The sequence below is a fragment of the Marmota flaviventris genome, chromosome 5 (genome assembly GCF_047511675.1).
Source record: "Marmota flaviventris isolate mMarFla1 chromosome 5, mMarFla1.hap1, whole genome shotgun sequence".
Lineage (NCBI taxonomy): Eukaryota > Metazoa > Chordata > Mammalia > Rodentia > Sciuridae > Marmota > Marmota flaviventris.
In genome coordinates, this window is record NC_092502.1 from 61,722,972 (window position 1) to 61,749,553 (window position 26,582).

Below are 26,582 nucleotides of genomic sequence, written 5' to 3' on the forward strand. Positions count from 1 at the left end.
AGTCCATGATCTCTTGGATCTGTTGCTTTGCAGCTGTAGTGACAAAATATATCATGTAGTATTGCATGGCAGGGGAGGCCCGTTCACCTCACGGTGGCCAGGAAGCAGAAAGCTAGGAAGAGGAAGACCCAGGATACAAATTCCCCTTTAAGTATATGCCACCACTATCTCTCTTCTATCTTCTGTCTTCATGTCTGTCTATCTAATTTACCTACAAACCTGTTCATCTATCTATCTCTACCTTCCTTAGAATTAAAAATAGAAAAGAAAATAAATGAAAAAACTTAAAAAAAAGATAAAGTGAGTATCATTGGGACACACTCTAACATGCTTATTTGAGTTGAAAAATAAAGTCAACTTCTTTCTGAGAGAAACAAGCCTGATCTGGTTGCTTTAGTGACAGCGAAAGGCTGGCATTTCCTATGACATTGGATGGCAAACATTTTAATAAATTAAATAAGTGAAACCTGCAGCTTCCAAGTCTTGAAGAAAACACAATTGAAACTCATCATAAGATAAAAGCATTTTATTAAAAAGCACTGCAAATATATATTAAAATTAACATTTTTAATTTATCTAACCCATTCTCAGTGTCTACAGCTAACCCAAGTATTGCTGAGAAAATGTCAGGGGTGTCATATGAAAAGTCTTGGCTAAATCTTTATGGCGTGCTTCCCAGAAATTGAAGAAATAAAAGATTCTTAAGCTTTCTTTCAATTAAATGGAAGGAAAACATAATTGAATTGTCAGCTGATAGGTCATTCAACATAATGATCACAGTATAATTTTTTAACAGTTTACTTGGAAGAATTCAAAGAATTGAGTGATGTTGTTATAACTAAACTCCATTTTCAGGGGTTTTAAGTACTTACACTTATAAAAATGAAAAATGGGCATAAAATAGATGCTGATTCAGTCTAGCGATAAAAAATGTTCATTACTTAATTGATTGTTAAAAAATAACTGTGTCCTGCAGGGAACAGTGACTCATGCCTGTAATCCCACTGACAATGGAGGCTGAGACAGGAGGATTCCAAGTTAGAGGGCAGCCAAGGCAACTTAGGGAGACCCCTGTCTCAAATCAGTGAAAAGCCTGGGATATAGCTCAGTGGTTGGTAGCCCTGGTGGGTTCAATCCTCAGTATAGAAAAGAAAAAGAAAATCCTATCTCATTAAAAGATAAATTCCTAAAAACAAACTAGTTTTGAGTTTTAATAATTATTATAGGAATAGAAAATATATTTTGGTGATTTTTTTATTAATTTTGTAATAACAAAAGAAAAATTCTGAACACTTAAAGGCTTATTGTCAAAGAAAACAATCTTAATTATATAATTTCAACTAATGAATGTATTCAGTTACAGATAAGTGTGAAAGGGTATCAGTGAAAGATTCTCTGGCATATGTTTGCATACATACAGGCAGACACACATATCCATACGAATGTACACACACAATATCAGGATCAAATTCTAAGGGGGAGGTCAAGTAGAACTGTGAGTTTACAGAGAAGACCTTGTGTGTGTATATATATATATATATATTTTTTTTTTTTTTTTTTTTTTAAACCATGGATGATGGGTTATTATCAAATTGCTGTGCTCTTTAGATTCCTTTGGACCTAAAGAATGATGTAGCTGTGCATGGTGGTGCTTGCCTGAAATCTCAGTGCCAGGAGGATCTCAAGTTTAGGGCCAGCCACGGCAACTTAAAGAGATCCTGTCTCAAAATAAAAAATAAAAAGGGATAAGGATGTAGCTCAGTGGTAAAGCACCCTTGAGCTCAATCCCTTGTACCGCCCCCCCCCCCACGCACACGCACACAATCACACTCACTGATGTAACAGTTTTATTTTTAAATGTCAGTATTTATAATATGGCATAAAGGGCATAAATTAGACCCTTGGTAAATATTTGAACCTGTGATAAAATAGTTTAAGAGGTACAAGAAGGTAAGCACTTTTCAAAAATGTTCAAGCTAAGCATGTTCAAAATGCTGAAGATCTAGAAAGCAGGGTTTTGCAACCTCAGCACGGTGGACATTTGGGGCCAATAACTCTTTGCTGTGGGGGCTGGTGGGATGCTGAGCAGCATCCCTGGTCTCTCCTACTAGAGGCCAGGAACAGCCCCTCCTCCCCAGGGGTGACTGTTGATTATCTCCTGAGAAGCACTCTATAGAGCAGTTTGGGGTCCATCCATTAGTTGTATAATTAGAACTGCTTTTGTCCCGGGTAGAATGGGACAGTCATACACTGGGGGCTTTGGTGCCAGACAGCCTGGGTTCCAGTCTTGGCTCTCACTGTATTGGTTGCCTGACCTTGAATTGTTTACTTCACCTGAGCCGCAGGTCTTCAGCTGCTCAAAGAAGATAATGGCCCAGCTCATGGACCTGGTTTTCCCAGTATGAGTCTGATAAGCCCCCCCATCCATGTGATTCTGATTGATATGATAAATTCAGACGTGGTCATTCTTATTAACACGATTGGAACTCAGAGCAGAGCATGGCCTGATCTCCACACGCCAATATTCCCTGTGCTTGTGCATTGCCCTTGAATCATGTTACATTTTGCAATCAAGGTTGTAGATCAAGGATGAGGGCTGGGTTTTGCATCTCCAAGGTTCTAGGGTTTCTGGGCATTTCTGCATTCTAGCAGTTCATGGGCATTTCTCTTTTGAAACTCAGCATATCTTTTTCTGTGTCCCACAGTCTCTCCCCTGACAGTACATATTTTGTGGATTTTTGAGCTGGGGGTAGGTGGAGTGTTCTGCAGCATTGCTTAGGTAGAAGGTGGTGGTAGGCACTTCCTGTCATATAATAAGACATATGCATTTGGCCTTTGTCCCCAGTTCCTCACACAGAGTTCTTCAGACCCTTGGAATTTCCTGAGTGATGGGAGTATCTTTTGTTCTAATGAGGTCACTCTTGGCAAGACCCTAGGTAACTTCATGATGGGGGCTGGTCACCAGAAAGACCAGGCCTTTGTTAGAACTTGGTGTGTCAGCCCTGCCTCCAACCTCTAGGGAGGGGACAGGCTAGAGATGGAGTCATCCTCCATGGCTCGTGGTGTAAGCCATCATGCCTGTGTGAGAAAACCTTCAGGAAAACCTCTGTACCTGGGAGTTTGGAGAACTTCTGGGTTGGCAGGCACACAGAGGCTGGCATGTCTGCGTGCTCCCCTTCTTCTGCCCCGCATCTGTCATCTGGCTTTTCCTGAGCTCCGTCCCTCATAGTAAACTGTAAAGGAGAAGTAAAGTGTTTCCATGAGTTCTGTGAGTCGATCCAGAAAATCATTGAACCTGAAAGAGGATTATGGAGATCTCATCATCCCAACATGGTAGCCAAGAGAGACAGATACGTGGTGACCTGGGATGTGACACACAGCCAGCCTCTGAAGTAAGGGTGGGCTTCAAGGCCTGAGCCCTTATACCCATGGAGTATAACTCCCGGTAGTTAGCGTTGGGATTGAATTGAATTGTGATAAACAGAAACATTCTGAGATGTCCTAAATTTAGTTACAAGGTGAGGGACGGGGGAGAGGAGAGGTAAGAGAAACTATTCAGCTAACAACTTCAGCCAAATCAGCAACAACAACAAAATACCTACTCCATGTTGCTAACCAGGTGTGGGGGTGCACACCTGGAATCCCAGTGATTCTGGAGGCTGAGGCAAGAGAATTGAAAGTCTGAGGCCAGCCTGGGCAGCTTAGAGAAACTTTGTCTCAAAATAAATAAAAGGAAATAAAAGAGGCTGGGGATAAAGCTCACAAGTAAAATGTCCCTGGACTCTATCCTCAGTGCAGCCAAAAAACAAGCAAGCCCTATCTATTCTGTGTTCCTACATATATTGAAACCATAACTCAAAACCTTGGAAGAATGACCTTGAAGGTGCCATCACATTCTGCTTATATCCCCAAGTGAGAAGCAAGTGCATCTCCGTGCAGACTATTCTATTTCCAAATTTACCCACTTCACATTGCCCACCCCTCTTATCTCTAGCCCATGTGGGTTATAGAGCTTTCAATCCCCCAAATTTAAAAAAAAAATACTCTTTACTCTGGCTACAGACATTTTTCCAGCTGCTGCTGGTAGTTGTGGGAACTTGTCCCAGAACCTGACCCTTTTCCTGGCTAACATCTGTCATGGCTCAATAAACCTTCTTATTTCAGAGATCCCTTGATCTGTAGTCTTGGTTTTATGAGAGGAAACCCCAGTGGTCCTTCCGGTGCTTTATCTCAGAGTGCTCATGTCATGAGCTTCCTGTGGTCTGACGTCCACGCCTGACCCCTTGATGTGTCAGGAACCAATGGACAGCCGCTGGACTCTTGCACAGCAGTTTCTCGTGTTGGTCGCCCTACTTCAACGTGTTTAGTCTTGGGCCAGGTTGCCTAGGAACTCTAGAGAAAGAGTGTGGCTGCCCAGGCATCTCCAAGCCCTTTAGTGTCTTTACTTAATTCCAGCTTTTATTCTTTATTTTCCCCCCTAAGTACTGGGGATTGAACCCAGGGCCTTGCAGACATGCTAGGCAAGTGCTTTATCCCTGAGCTACATCTCCAGACTTTTCTTGTTTGGAGACAGGGTCTCTCTATAAGATGCTGAGGCTGACCTTAAATTTGTAATTCTTCTGTGACTCTTTGGGATTGCAGGCATGTGCCACTGTGCCTAGCTGAACTTCCTTCTTAGATGCCATGTCTACCTGGACACTTCTATCACCACCTCCATGTCTTGCCCAGACTTTGCAATGACTGTTTTGCTGGGCTCTCCAAGTATGTTCAGTCCCTTCTGCAGGAATTTTGCAAATCTGACCGTGTCACTCTTCTGCTCAAATGTTCAGTACCTTTTCCTATTGCCCTGAAGATGCAGACCTGCCCCTCCCTCTGCCCAGGCCCTGCTTAGGCTGCACCTGCACATCACTGGGGCTCCTCTCCCATCGCTCCCTCCTGCTCACCGAGCTCCTCCCACCGCTCTGACAGTGCCAGGCTCCCTTCACCAGGCCTCTGGCTCCAAGCATTCTCTTTGCCTAGAATTCATCTAGAATTTTTCCTTCATTCTGTTGCTACCAAGTTAATGGATTCACATTCTATAGTTGTCAGCTCAAAGGACACTTCATCAGTGAAACCCTCCTGACTTCCCAGGTCCACATTGTCATCCCCAAGAATGGACCCCCTTTCCTCCAGAGCTTGTGTTTTTAGGTGTGCAGATCCTCAACACATCTGCAAGCTCTTGGAGTGCAGGGATTACGCAAACTCACCCCCACGCGGCATCTGGCACACATCTCTGCATAGGATGGATAGATGGGTGCTCCCTGTGGTCTACCTCCTGATGGTCCCCTGTCCCCATGCTCTCCACTGCACCTCTGCCATGGTATCCTTTCTTCTGTCCCCATCTTGGAGAGTGTCATAGTCAGCTTGAGCTGCCATAAAAAATAATCATAGACTGAGTGGCTTGAACAGTAGACATTTATCTCTCCCAGTTCTGGAGGCTGGAAGTCCAAGATCAAGGTGCCTGCTGAATTGGTTCTTCTGTTGCTGTTGTTTTTTTTTCCGGGGTTGGGGGAGGTTGCTGGGGATTAAACCCAGGGATGCTCTACCCCTGAGCCATACCTCCAGCCTTTTCATTTTTCTGTTTTGAGACAGGGCCTCACTAGTTGCGTAGGGCCTTGCTAAGTTGCTGAGACTGCCTTTGAACTTGCAATGCTCCTGCCTCAGCCTCCTGAGTTGGTAGGATTACAGACATCGCACCACCGCGCCTGGCCAGAGTTGGCTTTTGCTGAGGGCTTCCTAGCTGCAGACAGCTGCCTCTGACTGTACCCTCACGTGGCAGGAAGAGGAAGCTCTGAGGTTTCTTTCTCTTCTTATATGAGCACTAATCCATCATGAGGTCTCGACCCTCATGACCTCATCTAAAACGAATTATCTTCAAAGATCCCGCTTCCTAATACCATCACATTGGGGGTTAGGAATTTTATATGAATTTGGGGAGACTCGAGCTTCAATCTGTATCTATGAGCTCCTATGCACCCCCAAGTTCCTGCTCTACTGTCATCTCCTAGATGCCCTCTGGGCTGAGCCAGTGGCTCTCACCTTTGGATTTTTTCTTTTCGGTGACTTTGAGCTCCTCCACACCTCTCATTCATGCCCAGCCTAGCTCCCAGGGCTCCAGTTCATGTTCAGCGATGGTGCTGCCATGAATGTAATGCCTGTCTTTAGGGCCTGAGGTTTCTGATTTGCTGTTCTGGCACCTAGGTATCTGCCCCCAACCCTCTGCACACACTGAATCTCTGTCTATAAAACAGTTGGGTGCGTTTCCCCACCTCTGGGAGTGTTTTTCATGTGATCTCTTTTGTCAAGGAAAACAAACATCCAATGCTCCCCTAAAGCCACATCCTTAAACTTAATATGTGAACAATGACAGTTACAGGAAGACAGAGACTTTTGCATGCATGGCTGAGCATGATTGATTTAATCTAGCTGCTAGTGAGCTTCACATGTCCATGACACATGACCCTAAGCATAGGCCACGTATTCTGCTGTCACTCTAAAGCATGAAGGTGTTTCTAAATGTTTGCATTTCTGAAAGCTTAAAGAAGTATGTGAATTTTTGAGGCTAATGTAATTAAAGATTTTATTTAAACTTCTTAATACTTGATGAGTGACTTTTTTCTTACAGCCTCCCAGACTAGCCTCTGTGAAATGTGCCAGGTTCAGCTGAATGATTGCAAAATCACTCAAGCAGCAAGTTAAATCCAGAGCTCCAGCCTCCTTTAACTGTTCCCTCTCCTCTGCTCCTGCCCGGCCTGCAGGTCTCACCTATGGCACTCCCTGCTGCAGACAGGGGCTGCTGCAGGTCAGCCCTGTAGCCCTCCTGCTGCTGCCTGGGTTGCTGCTCCCTCCTTCTTTCCCACTTTCTCCTTTCGACTCCTTCCTCTGTGGGCTCCCAACACGCCTTCTTACGGCGCAGCTCTGAGGAAATGGTGGTAGGCTCCGAACCTTCTCATACCCTCCACTGCTTACCAGATACAGGGTACACACCACGTGGCCCTGGATTATCTTCTCTGAAATGCCTTCTCAAATCTCTGCCCCACCTTGTGCTCCAATTCTTTGTTTCTCTCCCCTCCCTTTCATTTTATGTTCTCTCCACCAATGTCGGAACACCTGTCCACCTTTCCATCAGTGAGAAACTCTGCTGAGAGTTCACCTCGGGACCCTTTCTCCCACCCCATCCCGTTCTGCTCTCCTTCACACACAGGGCCCTTGCTCTGCCGGTCCTACTGCTCTCTACCCCATGCCTATTCAACAGGGGCCCATAGCCTCTGGTGGAGCCAAAGGTGGTTCTTGAGGGGAAGAGGGGAAGATCTTAGATGTTACAATGGTCTGTGGCTGTCTGAGCAGATATACACTGTATCTGTGGAATTAAGAGTTCATAGGGCTGGGGATATAGCTCAGTTGGTAGAGTGTTCGTCTTACATGCACAAGGCCCTGGGTTCAATCCCCAGCAACACACACAACACACACATAAAAGAGTTCACTGTGAGGGCAATTTAAAAATATATATATCTAAAAAGGATTTTTGGCAGTTAGGGCAGGGGACAGAAATGAGAAAAAAAAATTGAGAAACATTGCTCTTTATGCTCAGCCAGGGAGAGGGATTCTGCAGGTGTGATGAGATTTAAATGAAATTGATGGACCTGTGTGGTGGGGCACACCTATAATCCCAGCGGCTCAGGAGCCTGAGACAGGAGGATCACCAGTTCAAAGCCAGCCTCAGCAAAAACAAGGTGTTTAGCAACTCAGTGAGACCCTGTCTCTAAATAAAATACAAAATAGGGATGAATATGTGGCTCACTGGTCGCGTGCCCCTGAGTTCAGTCTCTGATACCACCCCCACAAAGTAAAATAAAATTAAATTGATAGTTATTCAGTGCTTAGAATGGTGCCCAGTGCATAGAAAAAACACAATATGTTTTTATTGTGCACATACGGTGTCTGGGCACTACACAGAGATTTTTACATATATCGTCTCATTTAATGTCATACTTACCCTGTGAGGGAACTACCATTATCATCAGACAGGCTTAGGGAGCTTGGTTTCCTGGTTTAATGTCAAATCTCTGATAACCAAGAGGCAGGAATAAAACCTCTGTCTGACTTCAATGCCTGACCCAGGACCCAATAGGGAAGTGAGCTCTGTCCTCACAACAGGGTGAAGTCACCTACTATTGGGGGACAGAGAAAGAGAGAGCAGTGAATTACCCATACATGCAGCCTGAAATTGCCTTGATCTGATGGAACTCCCCTGTGTGCCCAGGGCCATGATGATGACCGCCTGTGATCTCTCAGCCATCACCAAGCCCTGGGAGGTGCAGAGCAAGGTATGGGCCCCTCCTGACCCAGAGGCGGGGAGCCCGTCCTGCTGACAGCAGGTAATGAGGCCTGGAGTCTCTCAAGTCTGACCCAGAGTTCACGCACCTTTGCTCCAGCCACCTCTGCCAAGACTGAGGAATTTGCTTTCTGTTTTTTCCAGTGACAATAAAAAGTGGGGGTGGCAGGGCAGGGGTGGGTTTATCTTTGTTGCTAAGTTGGAAACACAAGTGGGGTGGAAGCAGGGACAGGATTGGGGTTGGGGCTCTGACCTGGAGTGTGTGTGTGTGACAGTGTCTATCTGTTGCAGGTGGCTCTACTGGTGGCAGCGGAGTTCTGGGAGCAAGGCGACCTGGAGCGCACAGTGCTGCAGCAGAGTCCCATTGTGAGTAGACAGGGGATGTTGGCTGATTGCTAGGCACGTGTGATCTCATCCTGACCCAAAGACATAACCCCTGGCATAGAGATGCATGACCTTACCCTAATGCACGGCGCCCAGAGGGTCCCTGATGGCCCTCAACCTCATTGCCTGAGAACAGATTAGAGATGCAGATTCACAGGCCTTCCTTCCAGAAGCTGGGCGGGGGGGCAGCTAGCAATATGTGCTCTGATGAGCCCTCCTGTTGGAGGACCTTGTTCTGGTGCAAGTGTCCTTAGCTCACTCAGCTGCACAGAGCCTGAGAAGCGGACACCACGACTTAGAGTCTTGTCACTCTTTCAGTGCCAACAGTGTAGGGGTCCACCTCCCCTGGGCCGGTGCTGACAGTGCAGAGTGAACAAGGGAAGACTTCATGAAGCTGTGAGCCTGACACACTTGAAAGTTCCCTTGGCTGGGACAGTCAGCTGGCTTCCTGGGAGGCCAGATACAGGGTGTCTCAAAGACCCTGAGGGCAGAGCTCCGAAGTAGAGGAGAGTTTGGAGAGGAGGGGGACAAATCACTCATGGGGAACCAACTAAACCAAGAGTGTGTAGGGGTGAGGGGCCTCCCATAGGAGAGAGCAAGAGGAACAGGTAGGGTCATGAATGGGAGCCTTGAGGGCCAAAAAGAGTTGCGGTTCTTGCTGGGAGCAGTGGTGCCTGCCTGTAATCCCAGTGGCTGGGGAGGCTGAGGCAGGAGGATCTCAAGTTCAAAGTCAGCCTCAGCAACTTAGTGAGGCCCTCAGCAATTCAGTGAAAGCTCCTTCTAAATAAAATATTTAAAAAGGGCTGGGGGATATGGCTCAGTGTTAAGTGCCTCTGGGTTCAATCCTTGGTACTAAAAATAATAATGTGTATAATCATAATATAGACAAAAACATGCATACATGCATATAACCACAATATCCTCACCACACTCACAAGATTAATAATTATACTTTAATATCATCCAATCCTCAATCTCTGCTCTTTTTTCTTGATTGAGAAAAAGAATTCAGTTGATTTGTTCAAATCAGGACCCAGTCAAGGAACAGACTGTCCCCAGTTATTATGTCTATTAAGTCTCTTTTAAATCAATAGTAGGTTCTCCATTCCTACCTGCTCCCTGGCTTTTTTTTTTTTTTATGACCTTTACTTATTGAAGACCATAGGTCTTTTGTTGTGTAGTTTCCTACATTCTGGATTTTATAGATTTTATCCTTAGGGTATTATTTGACGTGGTCCCTATTCCCTCTTATTTCTTGCAAAGTGCTAGTCAGATCTGAAAACTTGGTGAGTTTAGGATTTAAATTCTGTTTAACTTTTTACTATTTATTTATTTATTTATTTGGAGGGGAGACATTTGTTGAGTATTTTTCAGAAAGTAAATGCATATTAAAGGGGAAAACATCCACCTTATCATAATATCTAGTGTGAAGATCTTCCCCCCTCCCTATTTATTTCTTTTTAGCAAGAATGCTTCATTAGGTAGCGTGGGCTCTTACTGCCCAGTGCTGTTAACTCTTTCTCCCCCTGACAGCCCATGATGGACAGAAACAAGGCGGATGAACTCCCTAAGCTTCAAGTCGGCTTCATTGACTTTGTGTGCACCTTTGTCTACAAGGTAGGCCCTGGGCTTCCTCAAACCCAGATAGATGTCTTTGTTAAGCCTGGGATCCCTAAGACTTCAGGGATAATAAACACAGCAAGGTAACCAGGGGGGATACTTCACGAAGTGCTTTCCATCTCCAGTGGCATTTGGACCTCAGAGCAGCTCTAGAGGGACAGGGTGATTGTGTCACCAGGCTGGAGCCTGGAGCTTAGCACACCTTAGTTGTTCAGTAAATTTTTGGGGGCCAGATGATTCAGCCTGGTTTCAGACAGGGGAAGAGGAAAGAGCACACACATAGCCTCCTAAACTGGTGGGAATGTGACAGGCCAAAGTCCAGAATTTTTCTTGGATTTTTTGTTCAAGGTTAAAGTCTCCCTCTGGAGAAACCCACTGCTTCCAAATGCACCTCCACTCTCCACTCCCTTTAAATTTTTTTATTTTGGTGACATGATAGGTGAAGAGACAGAGTTTAGAGATGAGCAATGCCAGGTCCACCTTCCCTGGACCCAGCCATGAGGCAGACTCAGTAGTCTAGGGCTCTGGGCTCTGTTAGCAGCCCCTCTTCTGCTAGGAAGGAGATGCACAGATACCCCCAGAGGGCCCGAGTGACCCTCTGGTGCAATGCAGACCCACGGGGCCCCTGGTCCACAGGGCTGCGTGCTGACACTCGCCCTACCAGCGGTATTATGATGAAATGAGGGAGTCTGGGCTTTACCTGCGTAATCACAGCTGTCCTTAGGGTAGGCACGGTTCCTGTTCTAATTTCTGGCTGAAAATGACCTGCCCGAGGTCACAGAGCTTGTGGCAGAGCTTAAACACCTACCCAGGCATCTCTGAGCTCAGCTGGCTCTGGCGGGGACTCTGCTGTAGTGTGTCCTTACCAGGGAAATCCACTCCATCCGCCTGCATGTTTCCTCCCCTATACATGCAGGAGTGGTGGATCTTACACATCCTGGGATCTTCCCAGGACCAAAGGAAATAAACTGCTTCATGAACTGTAATTTGCTGTGCTCACAGCATCATTTTTTTAAAAAAATTTTTGTTACTTGTATACAGACACGATAACTTTATTTATTTGTAAGTGGTGCTGAGGGTTGAACCTAGTGCCTCACATGTTCTAGGCAAGCACTCTACCACTGAGCTACAACCCCAGCCCCAACAGCATCATTTTTTATCCTTAGCATTGTAAGAACCCTGAAGAGTCACCTCAACATCTCAAAATCCCAATTGCATTCTGCACATGTTTACGGTATTTTTGTGTCCCAGACCCTGGGGTCTACCAGGGCCACGCCAAGAGATGAGGCTGTAATGTTCCTGCCCTCTCCAGGTGTCAGCCTCTGGGTGAGGCAGGCCAGGGGAATCATTTCTAGCAAGTGAGATATGATATGAAAGGGCTTTGGGAGCTGGGCGCTGCGGCGCATGACTGTAATTCCAGTGGCTAGGGAGGCTGAGGCAGAGGGTCGCAAGTTCAAAGCCAGCTTTAGCAACTAAGTGAGGCTCTAAGCAACTCAGTGAGATCCTGTCTCTAAATAAAATATAAAAAGGGCTGGGGAGGTTGCTCAGTGGTTAGGGCCTCTGGGTTCAAACCCCGGTACCAAAACCAAACCAAACAAAACAAAAAAATGGGGTAGGGGTGCTCTGAGAGGGTCCAATAGGGAGTCTGATTTACCTAGGGGGTCAGAGCCCACAGTTACAGGACACTGAGGAACAGAGACTTGGAGTGCCCAGAGGGCTCCTGGTGGAGAGAGGCAGGGGGCCCTGAGCTGTGGAGGGCGTAGACACCCTGGTGAGGGCTTGTCCCTCACCCCGAGGGAAGGCTCTGCAGAGCACATTACCTGGGGAGGAAAGGCATCATGGGATCCCGTGGATGGGAGGTCCAGTGGGCGCACCTGCATCCAGAGACAGCACATTCTGGTGTCCTGCATTCCTAACCGTGCCTGACCTCAGGCTGGGCCCCTGGGGCATGGCCTCTGGGCCAGAGGCTCATTCTCTCTCTGTCCCAGGAATTCTCCCGTTTCCATGAGGAGATCACCCCCATGCTGGATGGGATCACCAACAACCGCAAGGAGTGGAAGGCGCTAGCTGACGAATATGAGGCCAAGATGAAGGCGCTGGAGGAGGAGAAGCAGAAGCAGCAGGAGGCCCAGCAAGGTCTGCCCAGGGGAGGACAGGAATCCATAGCCTGCTGCACCTGCTTTGTCCCTATTCTGTGTAGGAGGGCACTGAGGCCAGTGGTCACTGTCAGCTAAGTGGCAGAGCCTGGTTATCAGATGGAGGCCTTTGGGCTCCAGGCCTCCCAGCTAGAGAGGCTGACTGAGGCTGTGGACACCCCACCCCAAGGCAAAGGAAAGATCTAGAAAGGTCAGTTGAAAGGGATTTTAGAGGCCATGTTTCCAGCCTTCTGAATCCTGCCTGTGCGTACTACAGAGGCTCTGTGCCTGACACGAGACTCCCACTCAGCGCCAGTTAGGTCTTCCTTGAACTCACCTGATCCTCTTTGTTGAAGCTTCCATCCAGCTTCAAGTGGGATTTGTCTGCTCCAACTCTTCCCCAGTGACACTGCCACTCGTCATTTCTTTGATCAGCTCCTCCTAGGACTTGGCTTTGAGTCCCTGCCACACCCTGAGTGCAATCTGTACTCTGTCCCTCTTACACATGGTCGCAGTCAGGTCCACAGCTCTGCTCTGCTCTGGGCACTGAGATATGATCCTACATGGGCAGCTGCAAATATGGAGGCACCCTGTTGATTTTGCCAGTTGTTCTTTTCATACCTCTGAGGGCCTCCTACCCATCACAGTCATCACAGATACGTACAGCTATTGCAGTTTTCCAGAAAATGGCAGCAAAGTCTCTGGAGGAAGAAGTGTTTTTCTCTAATTTGCATAAATTATCTTTTGAGCTTGTGGCAGGTTTGTGTGAACTTGTGGCCTGCATTTTTTTTTTCAAATATATACGTGTGTGTGTGTGTGTGTGTGTATTTGAAGTGCTTAAGACTTTCAGGACCTTACACAGGCTAGGCAAGTGCCCCACCACTGAGCTATGCCTTGAGCCCCTGCATTTTATTTTTAATGTGAATCTCCCATCCATATTTTAAAATTTGGATAGTTCAAATTTAAAAATACAGATTTCCAGCTTTTCTTTTTAAAAGATCAAGGCCTGGCCACATCAGCCTTTCATTTCTGCATAAGTGATTGAAGCTGAGTGGGTCTCTCCAGTTTGTCACAGTTGCTAGTCCCCCCGACTCCCGTGTCTCCCAGACATTAATGCCAAATGTGGATCATCATTTGTTATCATCTCTGTCCTATTTGTGTGTGTGCGGCGGTGGGGGGGGGGGGACTGGGGAATTGAACCCAGGGGGTGCTCTACCACTGAGCTACATTCCCAGTCCTTTCTATTTCTTTGAGACAGGGTCTCCCTAAGTTGCCCAGGCTGGGCTTCAATTTGGGATTCTCCTGTCTCAGCCTCCCAAGTAGCTAGGATTTCAGGTGTGTGCCACCCACTTACATGTGGTTTGCCTTCTGCATGTGTGGTTATCTGTTGGTGTCCTAAAGCCTTTGAGTTTTCAACTCTTAGAACAAACCAGGTCAAAGGGGAAGCCCACTGCAGCCTCAAACCAGAGTGCTTAACCACTGAGTCACATCCCCAGCTGTTTTTATATTGTATTTAGAGACAGGGTCTCACTAAATTGCTGAGGCTGGGTTTGAACTCATGATCCTCCTGCCTCAGGCTCCCAAGCCACTGGGATTATAGGTGTGTTCCACCAGACCAGCTGCAACCTCCTTTTAATCTGTCATGATCTCTTTCCTGTCTGATTACAGCAGCCTCCGGAAACCAGCCTGCAGGGAATCCTAACCCTGGGGGTGCACCTGCATCCAAGTCCTGCTGCATCCAGTAGCACCTCCGGCCACTGCTGGTCAGAATGGCACCATCTATTCAAGGAAAGAGGTCACCCAAGCCATCAGAAAGTCACACACCTTGAAAAGTGAAAGCGTCGCGGGATTTGAGTGATGATGGACAATCCATTTACATCTCATCTAGTGGGTTTTGAACATTTTTGTTTTCTAGCCTTGAGAATTGTCCATTAAGCTAAAACCAATATTCTAAGTTTCATAGACATCAATTAGATTCCAGGTTCACCTGCTTGCATAGAGTCATTTTTGTTCTTATACTTCTGTTTAATGTTTCATTATACAAGTTCTTGGTTACTCTCAAAAGTAGAAAATTATAAATTGAGGGCTGGGGTTGTGGCTCAGCGGTAGAGCGCTTGCCCAGCATGTGTGAGTCACTGGATTCGATTCTCAGCAGCATATATAAATAAATGAATAAAATAAAGGTCCATCAGCATCTAAAAATAATATTTAAAAAAAAAGAAAATTACAAATCGAATCCCCAGGTACCCACCACCCGGATGTGAATATCAAGATTTGGCTACATTTACTTCATCTTCCTTTTTACATTTCTTTTTTTCTCTTTTCTTAGCTGAAATACTTTAAGGTAAATGTGACATACCTTTTCACTCCATATCTTTTCACTCTTCCAACACATCTTGAAAGAACTAAGGGATTTTTCCAGCATAAGCAGGGATTCACACATAGCACAGGAACAGCTCGTGTACGCAGGGATAGCCGTGCAGACCAGTCCTGAATGACAAAGTCCTTCAATACTGGACATGGAGCCCCAGTAACTGTGAGTGCTGTCAGCCGACAGCCTCAGTGCCAGCCCCTTCAGGGTTCTCCTCAGGCACAGGGATACTCTTTGCATTTCCGGAAATCAGCCTGCAGGGAATGAGTGCCCTATACCCAGCGACTGACTCATGCTGGAGAAGCCTGGCCATCTTGACCCACCATGAGGAACTCTGCAAGGCCTTTCTAGCTCCAGGTCTCCCGCGGGGTCCATCAAGGCTGTTGATAAGTTCCCATCACCACTCCCCTCCCTTCCTCTCCCCAGGTAAATCGCCAGGCTTTCCTTACTAAGCATCCTGCAGTCCAAGTATCCCTTTGAGAGTCTGCTTCCTGGGGAACCCAACTTGTGGCAACAACCCTTCATCAACTTCCCCTATTGTCACAAAAATGTCTTTGAGAGCTGATCTGCTTGAATCTGACCCAAACAATTTTCACACATTGAATTTAGTTGCTGTGTTCCTTTATACTTGCTAGATTTTAGGAAGACAGACGTATTCTTGAATCTTCCATTGATTTCAAGGTGTATAAATAAGTTAAGGTAAATCATTCTTAATTGCAGACCTTCAGTTTCAATTCATGGCATTCTGTCGGTTTAAAAATAGAGATTATTTCTTTAAAACCAAATCAAAGTACACTCTGGTGGGTCAGCAATGCCTGCCTGGTACAAGTAGTATTCATGCTATAGTAACCGTGTTGAAAAAGGCAAAAGAAAATGAAAGTGTGGTTCAATCCCCAGCACCAAAAAGAAAACGAAAGTTGAAATTGGCAAAAAGATGCTGAAAAGTCTGCTCTAAGCTTCTGCTAATTGTCCAAACTCGAATTTTCTTTCTACTGTTTTCCTCTCCCCAGCTTTATTGAAGTAGAACTGACAAATAAAAATGACTTCTATTCAAGGTGATGATGTTCTGATAGACCTATATACGGGGGACTGTCACATGATGGAGCCAACTCATGTCACTACCTCGCACAGTACTGTGGTTCTGACTCTAAGTCTCTATCAGTGACCAACAGTGGTTCTTTCCTCTTTTCCTTCTCCAGGGACTCATGTAGAAGCGAGGTCACTGTCCCACATTCTGGACTGATGTCTTTGTTTCTGTGATAGTGTACAACACATTCCTGTCCCCTATTCTCTTGCAAACAGACATTTCTCCCACGTAGGTTTTGCAGAAGCTGATTGGTTAAAGCAGTTGCTTTGAGGAGGCGGAACCACATGGTTTCCCGAACTATTCATAAATCCCCAGTCTACTCTAACTCCTCTTTTTATATAAAGGGGGAAATTGAAGACCAGTGAGAGGCTGGAGCTGGGCCAAGTTCATGCGGTTTCCAGGCTTCCCTCTAGCACACAAGAACGCAGTATGCAGGACACACACCACTGTGATTTCCATAGCAGATCAATCTGGGTTCCTGATGCACAAGCCCTGACCTTATTTGCAGGCCATGTCAAAAGGGAGATGGGCCTGGCCTCCCATCTTTTAACTCCCAAGCTAGATTTTGTCCTGCCACACACAAGAGCATTGGTCTTTTAAGCAGGGGCATGTCCCTAAGCATATTATGTGTTGTGGTTAAGTGGCAGAGTGGAGAGGAAAAAAAAAATTGTCACTCATAAACACACAAGCATTGCTGCTGGTAGTCTTGGCTTTGCCACTACATTACTGAGTCCCTGGGACAAGTTCCTTCTGTTCTATTTCTCAGCCTTCTCAACCCACCAACTGAATATCAGGCAAGGGCCCTGCCTCTCAAACAGGGCTATGGTTAGCACCAAATGAAACTGCAATGATGAGGATCATGGTTAATGTTTACCAAGTGCTTACAGTGTGCTAGGTACTGTGTATATTCAACTTTGTCCCCACAACAACCCTAGCCCCATTTATCACATGAAGAGCAAACTCAGAGAGGTTAAGAAACTTGTCTAAGGACAAACAGCTGCTAAGTGATGGAGTCAAAACTCAAAACCAAACTGCCTAACACCAGAACCCCAGTTTGTAATCCTTTTCCCTATACCATGCAGCTTCTGATAATCAGTTTTTTAGAATGTAAAGGACTTTGAGTATCATCTTGTTTCATAGTTGGGAAAACCAAGAGCTGAAGAAATGGTTCACATGATACAGAAGTGTGATGCAGAGTCAGGTCTCAAACCAAAGGCAGGTCTTGAGGCTCTATGGTTGCCATTGTGTTCCTTGCTCCATGGGTGGTGCCCACTCAGACGGCTGGTTGGTGGGGCGGGTCGCCCTGCAGTGAATAGAGCAGAGTCCCGTTCTCCCAGGGCTTACTTCCCATCTAATGGGGTAAGGGGCAACAGACATGGGGCAGCAGTCACACAGAGGCCCTTCCTAATGACTCAATTCACACTGGAGAGCTCTTCTCTATGTAGAAACATCCCTGTTCATTTTAATGGGAAAAATTATGATCCACTCCCCTCCAACTTGAGAAATCCAAACAATTTTCATAGACTGAAAATTATCACCTGAACAAGGAGAAATGCTTATATACATAATAAACAACAATTTGAGCTGGACATGGTGGCACATGTCTGTAATCCCAGCAGTGAGGCCCTGTCTCTAAAATAAAATATAAAAAGGGCTGGGGATGTGGCTTAGTAGTTAAGCTTCCTCTGGGTTCAATCCCCAGTACCAAATAAATAAACAACAATTTGAAAATGGTTTTTACATGACATGAAATGTAACAGGTCATTGTACCTGTTCTTGTTTGTGTGTAATTATCTTCATTGACATTTTGACCTTTGGGGGGCTCATGGGCATCTTGTATACAGACTGAATTTAAAAATCAAGTTCAATTACCAAAAAGCAACTTTAGGGCAAAATGAAAGTTAAACTCTTTTAAATAACGTACATGCATGGGATGCTCTTGGAAGATGACCCTTGCTCACCCAAACATGGCACACGGTTCAGATCTGCTCTCCATGAGACACTTTTGTAATTATGGGGTGGTGAGTGGTTTTGCCTGAAACTGTCAAAATATCTCCTAGAGTACATTTATGTAGTGTGTGTGAAAAACAGAACAAGGAGGTCTTTGTTCAGGAAGTGCCACATGAGACTGCCTGTGCGGTTATTATGAACCGTGAAGAGTACAGTAAAGAAAGGTAGAATAGCTAAGAGAAAGTGACACTGGAACTGGAATTGAGTCCCCATTTAGTGGCCAGAGTGTCCTCAATGAGCTCACAGAACCAATAAAGAAAGACACACCTGGGCAGGGCTGTGGGTGGTATTGTCTTTTTAATCTCCATAGTGTATTTGTTAAGTTTATTTATAAGCAGATCACTTCACTATTTACAGTACATGAGCATAGAGATTCTACAGTTTTTGTGATGTAAACAATAACTCCACCGTGGGAGCTTGAGAAAAGAAGCCAGTTCTGAAGTATTTACAGACGTTAAAATAGAACTTTATACTCACAGAATAATAATACATAGAGCAATTTGGTTAAATTATCTATGAAACTATAGAATCTGACAATGTACAAATACAGGAAAACATTTTCTCATTTAGAAGGTAAGACAGATAAATCACACCAGAAATAAAATAGGGACGATGACAACCACAGGAATTAAAAGCAAAGAAGGTTTCTTCCTTGCCTCTTACGGATAAAGTATTTATATAAATAAGGACACAACCCAACAAAATGGAAAAAATATATAAAAATCCTCTACCAATTAAAAAAAATAGCAAAACTAAAAACTCGATTCTCAATCATTAGCAGTGTCCTTTAAAAAATTAAAGTTTAGCTTTCTATTATAAATAACAAAGCAGATGTGTCCCTCTGTGTAGGTGAAATTCTTGCACCTTTCTCAAGAAATGCATCAATGTAATTTCCACTCACACACTACACACACACACACACAGGTACAGATGTGTGTCCACGTGCATACGCAAGTGCACATGCGCGCGCACACACACACACATACACACACACTTCACAAACACAGCCTTACACTCACACACCCCAGGCTGTAGTTACCTTTGTTGAGCTTCCTAATAAATAATGCCCCCTACAGTAGTACCCCTGGGGATGACAAAACCTCACAAGTTTAGCCACTCCCTGGTTTGACCCTGTCACAGAGCCAGGGAAAGCCCTGGCTCCCTATTGCTCAGAATTCTCTAGGCTGCATGGTCACACCAAGAGAAAAGGATTTTGAGTCCAAGATTTGGAAATGCTGGAAGGGACCATAGGGACCACCTTGCCCCATCGATTAAGGCTAGCTACAGACACCGTCTCTAGACGCCTGGGGGTGGGGAGAGGGAGCTTGTGTTGGTTTCAACATTAGCAGCTGCCTCTGGAGGAAGCAGACTCGCTAAGCCAAAGTTAACAACATGGCACAAGGAGGTGAGGGGGTGGGCGTGAATTTCTGGAGCAGATTGTACTGAGCTGGACTTCCGGATGGTCGCCTTCCCCCCAAACCATCTGGAAATCCAGTGTTCCATTGCCCTGTGCCACATAGCACCCGACCACACTCCCCTTGGGATTTCCAACTAGTTTCAATCGGAATCAGAACATCCCTCAAGAAACAAAGTTGGGAATAGTTTATGACTTTGTATTCCTAACATAAATACATTGGACAAGAGTTTTAAATACAAGATACAAAAACAAACAAAAAAACCTGTTTGGCTATTTGGTGGACCACATCAAAGGTCATGGCCAGCGCGCCCCCCAAATCCCACCAATCCTCTTTGCTTGACCTGAAGGTATAATGTGGGCCACTAGCAGAGGTTCACTTAACAAGGTCAGCAGCTGGGCTGCCAGTATTGCAGTTACAGTAAACCCCTCCCGGGCACCTGGATGTAGGGTTCACTCTTATCTTCTCTACTCACAGGATACCTAATGCATTTCTCAGATTGCATGAGTCTAAGTGGCTGCTTCTAGAATCTTCTGACCCTGGTGTCACAGTGGGCTCTGAACACACAAACAGTTCACTCATGCCATTATATTTAATTCCCACAGTTGGAGCTGGAACCGCAATACGGCCAGCGCAAGGGATTTATTTGTCTTCTCTCTGAAAAGTGCTGATAGATACGGTCTTGGACACTAGATGGCGAACGCGTATTGATAAGGCAAAGTGCTGAGGTGGAAGCTGACCAATTCCCTTCACAAGTACCCACTGAACAGGGTTGGCAAAGCGAAAAAGGAGGCTCTTGGGGAAACCTTTGATAAAAAAAAAATCACAGCAAGGAGGGGGTTCTAGCTATATGAACACCTCTTTGAGGAACTGTGGCACAGCATAGGCACTGACCACTGACAAAACCATATTTTACAGGCCCCCAAGTTGGATAGTTAGATTTCTGTACTCCTGGATGTAACAAGCCATTCTTATGAAAAAATTTGCAAAAAGCTGTCCCCCTCAATCCTGAAGCCTCAGTCACTGCTGCTATACCATTAGAAACAAAAAAACAAAAGCTGCCCTAAACATATGCAGTGTGATCCGTGCCTCCTGTTGCCCCATATGTTTTACAATCATTTGAAAGAAATGTGTGAAAAGTGCCTAAGTTAAGCTGTTGGGGGTGGGGGGAATAGTGTATTGCTAGAATTGTCTGAGAAGAGAGAAACAGCCAGTGGTCACAACAAACATTCAGATTAAAAGCTATTCGAAGGGGACAATGACAGGGTTAATGTGAGATTTGACATCACCACCTAACCACGCAGGGGAGAACTAAAAGTTCCTTACTGTCCCCACTAGAAACTATGGCTTAGATCTGTCCTGGGGAGCTGGCCTCCTCATGTAAGGCAACTCGGCCAGAACCATGTGGGGCCTGCTGCGGGCTGGCGACCGTGCAGAGAGCCCTTACCCTGGACTGGAACTGGGCTCGGCCAGAGAATGGAATTGGTTTCACAGGGAGTGATGAACTCCTCATGTTCCAGGATGGGAATGCACATATCATTCAACAGTCTCATTTGCTGGATGAAGAAGCAGGGGCCTAGGGCCACACCTTGGGGTTTCTTATTCTCAGATGGCTTATAGATAAATGATTTGCTCCATGAACCCATTTTAATCAACGGGGCTATTTTTAATCTTTTTACAAAATTAGGTATCAAGACCTAAACCCATCATTCCCTGTTTCTAGGGCTTCCAACAAAGGCTAGCAAAGGGCGGCTCCTCCTACTGGCTCCCTGCTGGGGCTGCCATCTTGGAAGGCCCCTCTGCTTTCCTCCCTCACACCTGCCACCCTGTCCCAATGCCTAGGACAGCACCTCACGTGGTCATAGGAGACCTATATTTGCCAGTGCAGAAACATGGAGCCAGGCTGAAGTGTTGGAGTTTTCTCAAAGTGCTTTTATTGGTGAATGCAAAGTCAGCTTCTGCCTACTTCCTGGGTGTCCTGCAGCTGGCACCCAGGGCTCCCCTTTACCCCACGTCTGTTCTGGGTCAAGGGCACCCCTGTGCATGTTGACTTTTCCAGCTCACAGGCTCTCCCTCCATTTACCCTGTACCTCCAGACTCTGCAAACAGTCCTGGAGCCCATCTCCGTGTGCAAACACCTCAGGAACTTTGGGACCAGCTTTAACATATTGCACATAGATACTGGTTGGTTTCCTACTGCCCCATTGGGAAGAGGTGAGAGAGTCCTTCTTTGGCCAATGAAACAGTTTCACTTTACTTTGCTATTCTACATCCGATTTCTTTCCTTGGTCATATCTGACACTGGAATATGGGATTCCCGCAAACTGAGGACAGTTGCTAAATCTCAAATGCTAAGAAAAATACTGAAATTTTGACATGAGTAAGTCAGATGGACACATCTCTAGGTTGATTCTCCTTCCTGTTTGGGATGACCCAACTCTCAAGATACAGGCTCAGCTGACAATTCAGCTGAACTCAAGGCCTACAATGGATCATGGCCGGAGCTGTCCATGCAGAAGGATGGGCTTCAATGCCTGCCCTTCCCCTCCACTCACCTCCCGCACAGGGGCCTCAATCGGTATACTGCATGTCGAGGAAAAGTCACTCTTGAAAATCTGACCAGCAAGGCTTTAGGCCATGAAAGACATCAGGACTTGGGGACTCAGTCCTTGAGGCTCAGAGCATTCTTCCTTCCCACATTTCACTCTCGGAACCCTGCTGCTTTCCTGAGGCTCCATACTCCGGGCTACCAGATCTCTGGGCAGATGTAGACACCAGATAGGTGCTATCTGGCTCAGAGCAGTTTTCTGGTTGGGGTGGGGCAGGACGTGAGGGGGAGGGAGTGGGGGCCTGAGCTGCACGCCATCCACTCATATCCTTTACCTCTTTGATGCATTTTCCTTCAGTAACCAGAGCCCCCTAGAGTGAGGATTCTGATTCAGCCTTGTACCGACTGAGGAAGGAGATGGAAGAATTCCACTTAGTGGTTGGATCAGACAGTTCTGGAAAACACCAGCACGGCACAGAGATGGACAGTACAGCTTGCCCTGCCAGGGCGGCTGTCGACACAGTCTACAGGAAGCTGTTATGGCAAATTACATGTAAACATCATTGAGAGCAAACACTAGGACAGAGCTACAATGAGATGGTTGCCAATGGCAGCTGCTCCCTCTGGGTTACTCCTTAATTTGGTGGGAAAAAGACCAAGGTTGCCTCATCCTGGAGAAACCTTGGAGTCTCCTTGGTAAATAATACACAGCACCGAATGGGTCTTCCAGATAGAGGTTGTCTACAAGGCTGATCAATGATAGGCCTTGTTGCCTTTGTTCTATGGGATGACAAGCAGAGACTACTGGACGCCCTTAGCAGGCATCCTCTCTATCAGCAGCCCCCAGCCTGACCCTAGGCACCTTAGGGTCCAATGCCAGCCACACTCAGGTCCCTGTTCTGCTCAAGGATGTTGTCTAAGTGACTTCAAGTGCCCTATACTGAACTGGTGTAAAGGGGCAGCTTCAGCTGACCCGGAAGCAGGGGAGAGACTCATCTTTTGCTAAAAAAAACAAACAAACAAAAAAAAAAAAACTGCATTTCTTTAAGCTCAGGAACCACTGGCCCAAAGTAAAACCTCTGGCCTAGTGCAATGGAGGAAAAAGCAGACATGGGGCTTTGAGATCATCTGGACTACTTTTCCCGAACTCTGTGGCCTAGAGAGGAAAGAGGCTGAGCAAAGTTACCAAGGAAATTCTTAGTGGTGTCGGGACTCAGCCAGTTCTCCAGATGTGAATCTAGTGTCTTTCCCATCCACAGGGTGAAATCTCAAGTTTCCTCCTTGATGCATGCCAACTAGGTCTTAGTGGAAGCAGCAGCAGGATTTTAATTCTGTTTCATTCCATAACCATTGATTATGTGCCTTCCATGTGTGATGCAGTGAATGGCTATGAAGGAATTTAGAATGATCTGTAGAAAGTCCCTTTTTTGGTTGATCCTTATAAGCCTCACCTTCTCTAAATATGTTCCTGTCTGCTTGCACTCCCTACCTTCCCTGTGTGTCACAGTAGAATTGAGAACCTGTTGCTGAGGAATGGCTTTAGGAAAGTTTTCTTTCATAGATTGAGGGCATGACAGACAGGTATGGGCAAGCATGAACCCTAGTCAACATATGGCTCTGTATGATTGATGAAAATCTCCAAAGATTAGACCAGGATATCGAATAGATTAAACTCTGATCAATTTGTAATGACTGCCCAGAGCACTGTGTTGTGGACTAATAGCACATCTAAGGTTCAAAGAATCAGAGTGCTATGATCGATTAGTTATGTCTGCATTGGCCAAGGATGTGGGAATAGTTGTACATGTGCTGGGTATTTGCCATCTTGAGCTAGACATTGCCTTAACAGAAGTTAAGACTGTTAGAACTGCCTAATTCTCCCTCTCAATGTATTTTATAGAGAAGGAAACTGGGGTTCAAAGAGGCCAAATGACTTGATGCACGTGAGTTCAAATTCCCTATGTCTGCAAAAGCCATCTCCTCCAGCCTTATCTGGGGGCAGGGAGTAAGTTCACAACCCAGAACAAGAGAGTAGGCTCAGTTTACCTACTGAGGTATTTTTTTTTTTTTAATCAACTACCAATCTCCAAAGACTAGGCCTGGCATTAGCAACAGATTAATTTGGCTAGTTTAGATTTTATGAATCACTTTCAAACTTTTTTAAAGTGGCAGGACCTTTTTCTTTCCCTTCCAGATGCAAAAATGTCCCAATAAATCCTGATGCATGAAAGAGATCAGGAGGAGTCACTGTATGAAGCAGAATCAGTGAGCTCATATTCTGCCTGGTCACAGTCTCCCTCCTGAATGGCTCCAAGGCACCCTTAGAACATTAAGCTGGACGTGGCTTTGACGTCGCTCAAGAACACAAAGTTTGAAGCAAGCTTGGAGAATGCTTGTTGATCCCCAGTCCTTGGGGCCTCCTCCTGCTCCCATGCCCTACCCCACCAAACAATGTTACAGATGAAGAAAGGCAAAGGCAGGAGGATGGGCTGGCATCTGGCCCCCAAAGGATAACTGCTCCTAGCCTATCTGTTTATCCCACCACCAGGTATGTCTCAAAGCCCTGATGGTATGTCCATAGGCTGAGGTAAGCCCCAGGCCTGCTCAGGATCAGAGCCAATGGCATGCCCAAGCATGTGCTGGAGCTGGAGTTCACCCAGGGCTGGTAATGTTGAGCTGGCCCCAAAGGAGTCCTTAAGCCTCTCTGGACTGTTGCCCCATTGAGCTGAATTCACCTCTACCAGTGCCTGAGCTTTGTGTCTTTACCCAGCTACCACAGCAGCCTGGGACCGAGAATCAGAAGGCTGGTGTGGGTCACTGCTCTGCCTTCTCTCTGGCTATAGGACCTCTGGCAAGTCATTGTGCCTCACAGCACACTGCCTGCCTCTCCTGGAAACAGGTACAACGTGCTCACCCTGCCTTCCTCTCAAGGCACGAGGGTGTGAGCACTCACAGGCAGGCACTCTTCAAGTGTGAGCTGGACACTAGACAAGGGCTGTCATTGTAATTTGACCCAAATTGCTCAAAACAGGGCAAGGCTTGGTAGAAAAGATGGAGAACCTTTCTCCATGGCTCCTAGTCATGGCTGCAGGCCACGATCCCCATGATTCCTGGGGATCAGCCTATCAGTTACCCAGCACCCAGGGCAATCTGGCCAGGGGAGCAGAGCAGCTCAATGGCAAACACCTCATGACAGTGCATAGTTAAAAATCAAGGAAGCAATACAATAATCCCAGGCACAGTACATCTGAGCCATAAATACATTATTTTAAGGATATACTTTTTTTTTCTTCAATTAAAAATGAGTTTATAATCCTGATTCTATTCACAAGTGACAATTTCATCATCACACACTACAGACAAGAGATGTTATGGTGAACACAGCTGCAGGTCTACAAGAGGAAGTCAGTCGGGCAGGAAGGGCAGAGGGTGACTGACCCGGCACTTCGCGGCGCACCCAGGACAACCCGTCAGAAGCGGGGACTCTAATGTGGCAGTGGAACATCAACACCATGGAAACTCACAGACAGAAGCAGCTTTGTGCAATGTAAACATTGATCTGTTTTTTTTTTTTTTTAAAAGGACAGCAGTTTCAAGTCTCTCACGCTCGCTCGCTCGCTCTCCTTCTCGTATACTTGTTTCTTTGAAAACGTAAACATATTAGAAGGGCCTTGTCTGAGGTATTGAGGTATTCCTCGAAGGTTAAGGCTGTGATCAATGCAGGCTCTGCTGGGCCTCTTTCAGTAAGCTGTCGAAATCCATGGCTTCGTACTTGCTTTTCCCAGAGGCGGGAAGGGCCTCTTCTGGATTGCAATCTGGGGGTCAGGGAGAGGGGAAGGCGTGAGCACCGTGGAAATGTGGGATGCCCAGCAAATCCATGCTTGTCCATGGCTCTGTGGAGCGGATTTGGCCCCAGGCATCAGAGAGCAGGGATGAGCCCTGGGCAGTGATCATTGATGCCATCCTGCTATGGTGTCTCTGCCACACCATCAGCATCTCAGAGCCTCCACGGCCCTGTTGTAGAACAAGGGGCCCCTGGACTAGGACATTCCAGAGCTCCTTTCCAGCTATGACATCCTAGAGTCCTCCTTCCTCACAGCTTCTTGCCCTTTAGTTTCCTGTTATTGAGTCACATGAGGGAGGGCCAGCAAAGCTGGGATCTTGACCTTGTGCAGACAAGGGAACCCAATCTTACAAGCCTCCTGACACTCACCCTGTACTCTGAAGCCCACTTCATGCTCTCCCCTACAAAGAATTCTTTCCTACACTGCACTTCTGTGTCCGTCTTCATCAATATGTACCCAAAAGGCAAGTGCATGATGATGGTATTATTATACCAAGGTCCACTAAGGGGCACAGCTACTGCCTTGTCAGGAGTCACCATGGAAAGCCCCTTCCTGGACCAAGGCAGCAGTGGCCCTGTGAGTTAAGAGGGCCAGCAGAGCCAGGGTTCCCAGAGGCCAAGGGAGATTCGACAGTCCTTAGTGCAAGTCACAGGACAGGACCCAGTGGGCCAGAAACCAGAAGAAAAACAACCTGGTAATAGATCAAGAGCTGCAATTATACCCAGTCAGCACACAGGGCTTGGGCACGGAGCCACGTCTAGAAGGGGCATTAGGTCAGGGTATCATTAGAGGA

The 26,582-nt window shown here is 46.3% G+C and overlaps 2 protein-coding genes across 3 annotated transcripts in view; one reads left to right on the forward strand and one right to left on the reverse strand.

Annotated features, from left to right (window-relative positions):
* Positions 1-14,258, forward strand: part of Pde6a (phosphodiesterase 6A) — a 70,214-nt gene extending 55,956 nt beyond the window's left edge. For both annotated transcript variants that reach the window (XM_027949327.2, XM_071612246.1), the window contains 5 exons: positions 8,303-8,366; positions 8,666-8,740; positions 10,292-10,375; positions 12,367-12,514; positions 14,182-14,258. In XM_027949327.2, coding sequence (XP_027805128.2) covers positions 8,303-8,366; positions 8,666-8,740; positions 10,292-10,375; positions 12,367-12,514; positions 14,182-14,258 — 448 coding nt within the window. The remainder of the gene's footprint in view (positions 1-8,302; positions 8,367-8,665; positions 8,741-10,291; positions 10,376-12,366; positions 12,515-14,181) is intronic.
* Positions 14,259-18,259: 4,001 nt separating this feature from the next.
* The window catches only part of Ppargc1b (PPARG coactivator 1 beta), a 103,028-nt gene continuing 94,705 nt past the window's right edge, over positions 18,260-26,582 (reverse strand). Inside the window, exon 12 of the mRNA XM_071612245.1 lies at positions 18,260-25,759. Within this exon, the coding sequence (XP_071468346.1) occupies positions 25,659-25,759 (101 nt within the window). The 3' untranslated portion in view covers positions 18,260-25,658. The remainder of the gene's footprint in view (positions 25,760-26,582) is intronic.